This window comes from Chrysochloris asiatica, unplaced genomic scaffold (assembly GCF_000296735.1).
Source record: "Chrysochloris asiatica unplaced genomic scaffold, ChrAsi1.0 scaffold00130, whole genome shotgun sequence".
Taxonomy (NCBI): Eukaryota; Metazoa; Chordata; class Mammalia; order Afrosoricida; family Chrysochloridae; genus Chrysochloris; species Chrysochloris asiatica.
In genome coordinates, this window is record NW_006408648.1 from 7,411,304 (window position 1) to 7,422,212 (window position 10,909).

The 10,909-nt window shown below is 45.5% G+C and overlaps 1 protein-coding gene across 1 annotated transcript in view; it reads right to left on the reverse strand.

Annotated features, from left to right (window-relative positions):
• The window catches only part of ZDHHC19 (zinc finger, DHHC-type containing 19), an 18,426-nt gene extending 8,773 nt beyond the window's left edge, over positions 1-9,653 (reverse strand). Inside the window, exons 1-5 of the mRNA XM_006869434.1 lie at positions 9,508-9,653; positions 9,056-9,177; positions 8,262-8,401; positions 7,069-7,241; positions 6,622-6,727 (exon numbers count right to left, since the gene is read on the reverse strand). Of these exons, the coding sequence (XP_006869496.1) occupies positions 6,622-6,727; positions 7,069-7,241; positions 8,262-8,401; positions 9,056-9,177; positions 9,508-9,653 (687 nt within the window). The remainder of the gene's footprint in view (positions 1-6,621; positions 6,728-7,068; positions 7,242-8,261; positions 8,402-9,055; positions 9,178-9,507) is intronic.
• Positions 9,654-10,909: the final 1,256 nt, after the last annotated feature.

Here is a 10,909-nt window from a genome sequence, read left to right on the forward strand (position 1 = left end):
CTGTAGCCTCTGAGAAAATGGTTTCTTAATGTGCCTCTCTCAATGTCTCCACTGTATTGGCAGTGCTTAAGGTGTTCTGGGAACAAATCTCTCTGGCCACTGGGCACGCTGGTCCAAATTGTTCTTTATCAAATTATTTAATTATGTTTGATATTAACTTAATACATGATACCCATGGACAAATATTAAAACAAAAGCCCTTGATACCCATGGACAAATATTAAAACAAAAAACTGCTCCTAAAGCCGAGGCTGTAAAATTTCCAAAAACAAGATTCCCCCAAGGAATTCACCCAAAGTGGATTGGCGAAGTCCAGGGGTTTTGTCCTAAGAATAATAGGTGTCTGCCTTCTTGGATAGCCCCCAGGTGCAAAACCACTAAGCTAGGCGTCTTGCTTTCTCTTGCAAATCTCGGCCAGCCAGCCGACACAGCGGGGGATTCCTTTCAATCCTTTTCACCTTGTTCCCATTCGAGATTAGGTGCTATAGGTATGTTAATTAGCCTGGAGAAACCGAGTTGCTGCCCTGGGATTCGAACCTGAAAAGTACCATATAATAATTTGCTTGAATTTCTGGAAAATTAAGGATGTTAGATTATCAAGACAATTTGTGATGTATGTTCTAGAATTTGATTCCTGTAAATCATTGTGTCCTGTGTTGAACGATTAATCACATTTCACTTCTGTACCCCTTCTTAACAATCCCCGCCTTCCTTTGTGTAAAGCTCCTCCCTGAAATAAAACTGGGGCGCAGACTGAAGCCTGCGTGCGTTATGACTGGCATGCGAGGCGTTACAGCTGGCAAGGCATGCCTTAAGGTTTGCAGGGCGGTGCTTTACTGCCTGCAGGGGCCACGATGCCAGTAGTCCAGGGTCCGCCCGCCAGTGTCGCATCCACTCTGGTTTTGGGGTGTTTTGTGTTCTCTCTCTTTGCCTCTTTGTGTGTATTCTTTCTCTATCTCTGTCACCACCAGATCTCCCAACTTCATGAACCAAATCCCCTTGTCGAGACCGGCAGATCCAGAGGGCGTGGAGAAAGGTAGAATCTCCACTGAGTAGTATCCTATCTGTCTAGGTGGGGCTGATGAAAGGAAATGAGGATAGATGTCTTGTGATACAATAGTGAATAACTGTTATCAGGACTGATTGTGAGGGTTGGAAATGTAAAGGTAGACGTTTTGTAGCAAGGAGGGGAGGGATTAACTTTGCAGTCTAGGTGCAGAGGCCCCTGGGACCATCAAGGGAGAAGAGTGGAGAACGGGACCCTACCCAGAGAAGCAATGATGCCAGAGATGGAGGCAGAGATGATGATGTGGAGAGATGGAGAGGCTGGGGACTTTAGACCCAGAGATGGAGAGGGGCTGTGTGCTGATGGCCAGGGGTGGGGGAGACAGGCTTGCAGGGTATACCCTTTGGTTGGTTGATGATGCATGGAGGGGATTGTAAACATGGCAATGAAATGATATATGATAGGATGAATGTAAAGCTAATGTTCTACCAGGTAAACTATTACATGATACATAATAAAACACTAAAAAAAAAAAAAAAAGTATATGAGGGAAGATAAGAGTCCCCACTGAATAATTATCATCTTATCTAAATGGGTTTGGTAAAAAGAGATGGGGATAAGATTCTTATGATTCAATAATGAGTAATTGTTACCAGGACTAATTGCAACTGTAAAGGTAGAAGTTGTGTAACAAAAAAGGGGGAGTAGTTAACCTTACAGTTCAGAAACAGAGAACCCTAAGACCATCAAGGGAGAAGAGCACTAGTGGAATGCGGACCCTTATCAAGAGAAGCAGCGACACCAGAGATGGAGGCAGAGATGGGGTCGTGGAGAGAGGGAGCATCTGAGGACTCTAGATTCATGGGAAGAGAGGGACTGACAGCTGGCGACCAGAAGGCAGACTTGCAGAATATGCCTTTGGTGGTTTAAATTATTATATATGCCCGACTGTTTTTAAAAAAACTAAAATGAGTAAACAGAGAAATACTGTTAACTGATGGTACATGGAGGGGATTATAATCATTATAATGAAACAAGTAGTATGATTTGTTGAATGTAAAACTGATGATCTGCCCTGTAAACTCTCACTCAATTCATAATAAAAACATTAAAAAACAAAAGAAATGGTCAATGTTCAACCATTTCAAGAGGTAGCATATAATCAAGAGCCAATGATTCGGAAGGAAGGAAGAAATTTGCAAAGAACAAAGAACAAGGCATTGGGAATTAATGGTATACAAATTGAAATCTTTCAACAAACTGATGCAGCATTGGAGGCACTCACTCATCTATGCCAAGAAATTTGGAAGACAGCTACCTGGTCAATCTTCTGGAAGAGATCTGTATTTGTGCCCATTCCAAAAAATGGTGACCCAGAAACCATCGGATAATATCACTGATATTCCACATGAGTAAAATTTTACTAATGATAATGCATAAATGGCTGCAACCATTGACAAAGAACTTCCAGCGGTTCAAACCAGATTCAGAAGAGGACGTGGGACAAGGAATATCACTGCTGACATCAGATGGATCTTGGCTGAAAGCAGAGAATACCAGAAAGGTGTTTACCTGTGCTTTATTGGTTACACAAAGACAAACTATGTACAACATTAAAAGTATGAGTATCCTGGGAACACTTAATTGTGCTCATGAGGAACCTGTACATAGACCAAGAATCAGTTGTTCAAACAGAGGAAGGGAGCACTAAATGGTTTAAAATTAGGAAAGGTGTGCACCAGGGTTGTATTCTTTCACCATATTTATTCAATCTGTACGCTGAACAAATAATCTGAGAAACTGGATTATATAAAGAAAAACATGGCATCAGAATAGAAAGAAAACTCATTAACAACGTGCGATATGTAAATGATATAACCTTGCTTGCTGAAAGTGAAAAGGACTTAAAATATTTACTGATGGAGATCAAAGAGCACAGCCTTTGGTATGGAATACATCTCAATATAAGAAAACAAAAATTTCTTCACCATTGGACCAATGAACAACAACGATATAAATGGAGAAAAGATTAAAGTTGTCAAAGACTTCATTTTGCTCAGATCAACCATTAACACTCACGGAAGCAGCAGTCAAGAAATCAAACGAAGTATTGTATGGGGCAATATGCTGCACATCTAGACCTCTTTAAAGTGTTGAAGAGCAAAGATGTCAGTGTGAGGACTAAGGTGTGCCTGATTCAAACCATGGTATTTTCAAGAACCCCATATTCATGTGAAAGTTGAACAGTGAATAAGGAAGAACATAGAAGAATTGGTGCATTTGAGTTATGGTATTGGAGAAGAATATTACAAGTACCATGGACTACCAAAAGAACCAACAGATCTGTGTTGGAAGAAGAGCAGTCAGAGTGCTCCTTGCAGGCCAGGATGGCCAGACTTTGTCTCTCATACTTTGGATATATTGTCAGGAGGGACCAGTCACTGAAGAAATGTGTCATGTTTGCTAAAGCGGAGGGTTTGAGAAAAAAAAGGAAGACCTCCAGAAAGATGGATTGGCACAGTGGCAGCAGCAATGGGCCCAGGTGTAGCAACAGTTGTGAGGTTGGTCCAGGACTGGGCAGTGTTTCATTCTGTTGTACATAGGGTCACTGTGAGTCAGTGCCAACTAGATGGCACCTAACAACAACAGCAATAATGCTCATTACAGCACTAGCAAAAAGATGGAGACAGCCTAGATGCCCATCATCAGAAGAATAATTAAACACGCCTTGGTACATACACACAATGGAATACTAATCAACAGTCAGGATTAGCTATGATTCTACAAAACACCTCACAACATGGATGTATCTAGAGGACATTGTGCTAAGTGGAATTAGTCAATCACAAAAGAACAGATATTGTATGAGACCACTCTTGTAAAAAGTTAATGTTTACTTGATAAAAGAAGCATTCTATGATGGGAGGGAAAATGATTCACAGACTAGAGAATAGATGCATATTAACATGGGTGACAGGGCAGGCAATATACAACAAGAGGGAGTTGGCAGAGGAAAGATGAAGGTAGCAGGAGACATAGGGAGGAATGCAAGAGTTAAAATGAACAGTGGTAAATGTGAAGCAAAGTATATGATTTATTTAACGTAAAACTGAAGGTTTGCTTTGTAAACTTTCACCCAAATTCATAATAAAACGTTTTAAAAATTAAAAGTATCTGCTCTTTTGAAGATATTTAAAGAAAATGAAATTACAAGCTATAGACTGGGAGAAAATATATGCAAGACACATATGTATATCCAGATTTGAAAAAGAATTCTTAAAACTCTAATAATAATAATAAACAGCTCATCTTTTAAAAAACAAATGGGCAACTGATTGGAATAGACACTTCATCAAAAATAAAAAGATAACAGATAAAAACATAAAAAGATGCTCAACATCACTAATTATTGTTGCTGTTAATCGTCATCAAGTCAGTTCTGACTCACAGCAACCCTGTATAAGGTTTCCGAGGAGCAGCTGGTGGGTTTGAACTGCTGATCTTGTGGTTTGAAGTCCAGTGCTGATCCTACAGCACCACACCAGGAACCACTAACCATTAGAAAGGTGCAAATGAAACCAACACACACTACTACACTTCTATCACTGTTGTTGTTGTTAAGTGCCATCGAGCTGGTTCTGACCCATAGCGACCCTGTATAGGGTTTCCAAGTAGTGACTGGGGAGCCTGAACTACCGGCCTTACAAACCAACTTTGCAGCCCAGTGCATTATACCAGGGTGCCACACCAGGACTACACACCTGTTAGAATGACTAAAATTTAAACAAAGCAAAACAAGTAAACCCTGGCAATGCCAAGCATTGGTAAGGGTGCCAACCTAGTGCTGTCGAGTCAATTCTGAGTCATAGAGACAATGCAGGACAGAGTAGAACTGCCCCATAGGGTTCCCAAGGATGTAATTATTATGGAAGTCAACAGTTACATCTTTCTCCCGCAGCGGCAGGTAGGTTGCAAGCACCCGTTGAGCTTTCCGTTAGCAGCTGAGCACCTAACCACTGTACCACCAGGGATCCTTTGAAAAAGCAGAACAATTGGATTTTTCATATATGGCTGGTCGAAAGGCAAACCAATAGAACCATTTTGGAAGACAATTTGGCATTTCTTATAACGTTAAACATATGCTTATCATATGATTCAGCAATGCCAATCCTAGGTATATACTCAAGAGAAGTGAAAAGTTAGATTCACATGCCTGCAAAAACACAAACCAGTTGGCCTTGAGACAATCTCCATGTATTTCAGAGTAGAACTGTGCACAGGGTTGTTCATAGCTGTATCACCATGCCTTTCTTCTGAGGCAGTAATCATTTGGGCACCCCAGGGACTCCCACACATGCCTGTTTGCAAGTGTTTATAGAAGCCTTACTTATATAATTGCCCCAAATTGGTATCAACCCAAACATCCTTCAATCAGCAAATCCATAAACAAGCTGTGGCACACCCATGCCAAGCATTCTACTCAGCAATGAAAAGGAATGAACTACCCACTACAGAAGGAGCTCTGGTAGTATAGTGGTTACGAATCGGGCTGCGAACCTTAAGGTCAGCAGTTCGAAACTACCTGCTGTTCCGCGGGAGAAATATGAGGTGTTCTACTTCCATAAAGATTTACAGCCTCAGAAACCCTGTACAGAGTCACTGTGAGTCCGAACCGACTCCACAGCAGGCACATAACCAACCAACCAACCAACCAACCCACTACAGGCAATGACATGATGAATCTCAAATGCTATGCTAAGTGAAAGAAACCAGATTCAAAATGCTTTCATTCCATTTACATGACATTCTGATAAAGGCAAAACTATCATAAAGAAATCAATGGCTGCCACAAATTAACTACAAAGGGACAGAGGGAATTTTCTGGGATGGCGGAGCTGTTCTAAATCTTGATGATGATGGTAGTTACAGGACTGTGTACATTTGTCAAAACTCATGAGACTGTCATGCACTAAAAAGGGAGGGATTTTACTATAATGTAGATGATACCTCAATAAATTTGGCATCTAAGTCCTATCATGGTTCCCAGATTTCCATTGCACCAAATCTAAATTGCCCACCTGACTTTCAGGATTTTTCTAATCTTGACCAACTTGATTTCCTATGCCATCTTCTGCTCCAATTAGAACTCCTTTCTCACTATCCCCTCAACTTTCTACAAAAGTTCAGACTTCCCTGCCCTTTTGCAAGCTGCACCCCTCAAATGCAATGCCCTCCCCTCTACCTTCTGCACCTCCAAAACCACTAAGTGACAGTCCAACCTCTACCCTCGCTGAGCTCTCAGTTCCTCCTAGGAGCCTGTGCTTACACAATTTGGCATAGGGCCCCCTCTCGGAGAGTTCACAGGTGTCTGGTGGTCTTCTCATGTCATGTTTTTTATCAACATGAGTGCCTTATTCACCGCCTAGGTGGCCTACCAGAAGGAACGAAGCAGGTGCCAAGGGAGCACCAACCAGAGGAAAGGTGAGATTTGACATGAGCCTTAAGAGATGTCAGGCTGCTGTCTTCTACTTCTAAAGATGCCTTCAGGCCATCGCTAGTGATGGGGAGCAAGAATGAGCTGAGTGTCACAGCTTCCCACCCTCACTCCCCCATACCTTGCCCTCGTAGGAGCGCTCAGCGGTGCTCACAGACATCGCCTGAATCAGCAGCAGCAGGAAGAGCGGCACCAGGAAGCCGGTGGCGGGTACAGTCACCACGATGCTGCCAGGCTGTTAAGGAGCTGTGCCACCCATACCTGTCCCTGGTCCCGCTTCCTCACACCCGCCTCTGCCCCCAACGTCTTCACCTACAGTCAGCCCCATCCACTCATTGCCCCTAGAAACCGCACTCCCTTGCAGTTACTACCCATCTATTCCACCTTAGCTCCCATCCCCATCCTAGAGAGGTTCTAAACAATCCAGTCCTTCCTGCCCCTACTCGCCCACCTGCTTAGCCCCACCTAGCCTCACCTCATCCCACATGGGTTCCGACAAATGTCCCTTCGCCCGGCCCCCATTAGCCCCGCCCCCTTTCCCATGGGGCACTGTGGTCCTTGGGGATACGCGATGGCCTTGTCTGTGGAGAAGGGCAGGTGGGTGGTGTGTACCAGGTAGACCAGGCAGGAGACCAGCACGGCTCCGGAGTAGAGGCACAGAGACAGCACGAGCAGCATGAAGAGGCGGAAGTTGCGGTGACCAATGCAGTTATTGACCCATTTGCAGTGGTGGTCAAAGTCCTGGGAGAGAGAAAGAGACCAGGCCTGGAGAACTGTCCTCTGGACCCAAACCTCCAAGACCAGAACCCAGCCCACACCATTGTTTCTGACTCCACAGGACCCTACAGCGCAGAGTACAACAGCTCCACAGGGTTTCCATGGCTGCAAACCTTTACAGATTCAGACCACCACATTTTTCTCCCGCAGAGCAGCTGATGGGTTCAAACCTCACGCTTTTGATTGGTTGTTGTTGTTGTTGTTGTTATGTGCCGTGGAGTCGGTTCCGACTCATAGCGACCCTGTAGTCCAGCTCTTTAACTACAGCACCACCAGGGTTCCTGGCCCAACCCTCAAGCCCCCTGCCCCAATTGTAAGGTTTTCCCCAGGCTCCTTAAGCTACAACTAACCTACCCTTGGCACCATCCACTGGCTCCCACAACCCAAAGAGAAACTGAGCTGCAAAGTCAGTAAAGCTGGCGTTGGTGTGGTTATTACAGCTGGATTAGGGTTCTGTGGCTCACAGGGCCAGCTGTCACCAGGCATTTTAGAGACAAGCTTGTCTGATCTTCTGTGAGACACAGGCTGGTGTAACTTCAGGCAGAACATAGACCATTTCTGGGCCGCCCTGTTCTCATCCATTAGAGAAGCAGGGTAATTAACACCATTGCCCAGCCAGCCTCTCTGGGTTGTAATGACCAGACAAAGGCATCACATTTGTAAGCTTTGTGGGTTCTGACACAGGGACAAGCACTCAGAACCCAGGAGATCACCTAAACCCAAAGGAGGACAAGCAAGCTCCCCAGGCCATCCCATAGCCAGCCCCTCCCCTGTCAGGGATCCTGGGAGCCAGGCAGGGCTGGTGTTCCTCCCCAGGCCTGACCAGCATAGATGAGGATGGCCCTGGGTGTGTCATGGTGGAGAGTTACTGCCACCCTTGGCCTTCAGCAATCCCTGACCATCTTCCACACTGGCCCCTGGCTCCTGGGTGAGTGGGGCTCTTGGTTCTGGCCAGGTGCTGTGGGGGCAGAAGGGGGTGCTCACCTCCACACAGATGTTGCACCAGGGGCAGTGGTAGGTTCGGGGTGGGCGGTGGAAGCAGCACTTTCCGCACCACTGCAGGCGGAAGGCTCTGTGGTTCACCCACACTACATGCACCATCATGGGGCCATGATCGTCGGAGCCTAGAGGGAGGAAAGGATTCCGGCGTGGGGTGGGGGTGCAACAGGCCCTGAGATCATCCACAGTGTTGCCAGTGGGTGGGGGTGGGGGCAGACACAGCATCACTGGGCACCAAGAAGGGAGAAAAGGAGATGGTAGAGGAATCCCTAGCCTTGAGACTGGCCAGCCTCAGAGAGGCTGGCTGGAGAGAAGAAGAGTTAGGGCTCCAGGCAGAGTCGCTGTCTGTAAATGTCTTTTGAGTTGTGGTTGCGGCTTTAAGGACTGCAAGGTTGTATTGAAACACATGGTCAGTGGTTCAAGCTCACCGGCTGCTCCTCGGAAACCCTAAACAGGGTCCCTATGAGTTATTTCCCGACTCCACGGCACTTAACAACTACTAGGAAGGAGGAAGAGATCAGAGAGGGATTGCATAAAGCTGGCATCCCTCCCCAGCCTGCCCCAGCCTCCCCTCTAAAACAGCCAGAAAAGCTCCAGAATTCTATTGTAGCAGCATACCTCAGTGGCTTGGGAAATGAAATGCCAGGAGATGGGCCAGAAGATAAGGGTGTGGGGTGGAGGGCCTTGAGGCTCAGGAAGGGAGATGGGAGGAGTATGCTTGCAATCATGCCTGTCAGCCACTAGCCCTTATAGGGTGCACCCAAGGGTCAAGGCCTCACCTCGATGCAAGATGCCGGGGTCTGAGAAGTTGAGTGAAATGAGACTGAAGAAGGTGAGGACAAAGAGAAGGCTTGTGATGATGGGAAAGGCCCACTCCCCATTTTGGGCCAGCCACCTGCAACTGAGACCAGAACCTGACTCAGCATTGATCTAGAGCCACCTGAAGCTCCCCATGGAATAGTTTACAACCTGTTCTGAATACCCAGGCTGGTGACAGACTCATAAAAGCTCAGCCAAAAGTCACCAGTCTTATGAGGCACCTGCGGCTCCTCAGCTGTACCATATACTCCATACCACTATGTCTTTGCGTATTCTGTTTTCATTACCTAAAACATCCTTGCTCCGGACTCCTGACCCCCTCTTCTGCACTTGCCCTACCCCTGTACTTTAATTATCTGTTTTCCTTTCTGTCTTTCTGTAAGAAAACTGCCAGCTTATGTGGGGGACTCACGGAAATGCAAAGAAGAGGCCACTGAGAAGGATCAACAACACTACATTGAAGGCGGCAAATAAGCTCGGGAGGATCCAGGGAAGTGGGGCCTGTGCTGTGGGCAGGGGCTCCTTCATAAGGAGCATGGCATCCTTCGAGAGCGGCATGATTGGGCCTTCCGTGCCCCCAGGGGAGACCAGAGCCACCCCTGGGCTCCTTGCTCCCTGCTGGCCCCCAGAGCCCCATGGCCACAGAATCCTTGGAAGGCACAGCCCAGAGCAGAAGGAGAGAAGCCCCAGTGTGACATCACAGAAGCTGAGGAGAACACGGGGTGGGGGTGGAGGATCCTCAGCAGAGCTGCTGCAGTCTGCTCTGGCTGCTTGAAGGGACCACCTCGTCCGGCTGTAAGCTCACTCACTTGTTCAGTGCTGGGAACTGAATGCTTTGTCTCTGAGACCATAAGAAATTGAAGGAACACAGGAAGGAGATTGGTGACTCCAACCACCCTTCCAGGCTCAGTGCTAATTGAAATAAACCGTACTCATTGCCCATTCTATCTCCGTGTTTCCCCTTTTCCTTTTGTTACAAAACCCCACTAAAGGGGAGGAAGACAGCCATGTGCTTCACTAAATAATTTCCCTACTTCATTTCCAGGGTTGACTTCAAGACACAACTCTTTTCAATGAGATGTAAATGGACATCTGTTGAAGGTTTCTAGAAAAGCTTTCTGCTCACACAAAGATTTACAGCCTAGAAACCCTAGGCGGGGTCACAACGAAGTGGAACCAACTCCATGACACTTAACAACAACTACAATGCTATGCAAAGGCTGTTATACTGATTAATGTTCGTCACCACTAAAAACAATTCTGATCCTCAGGCACTGAACTCTTAACCAATGACTCTTATTGATATTGTTATTTTCTGAGACTCAGACCCAAATTCAGCTTCTGGCAGTTGCTGATAATTGCTGGTGTTCCTTGTGGTAGCATAATTTCACTCTCTGTCTCTATTGTCACATGGCACTTTCCTGTGTGTCTCTGTTTATGGGTCCAAATTCCCCTCTTTTTATAAAACATCAGTCATATTGGATTCAGGGCCCATCCGAATCCAGTATGATTTTAACTTGACTGCATCTTTAAAGACTCTGTTTCCAAATAAGTTCATACGTTCTGGGCGAACATGAACTTTGGAACAACACTATTTAACAGGCTGTTTTTCAAAATCATAAATAATAACAAAATAAAGACCCTTGAAATATGTTTTTGCTTGTATCTCTATTTCCTTAGAATAGATTCTTAATGATTGGCTTTCAGTTCAACTGATGTGACAATTTAACACATCTTTTATATATTTTGCAAAAATGCTCTTCAGAAAGTTTGTAGAAGTTTACATCCCTGTGATAAACATACCCATAATATAA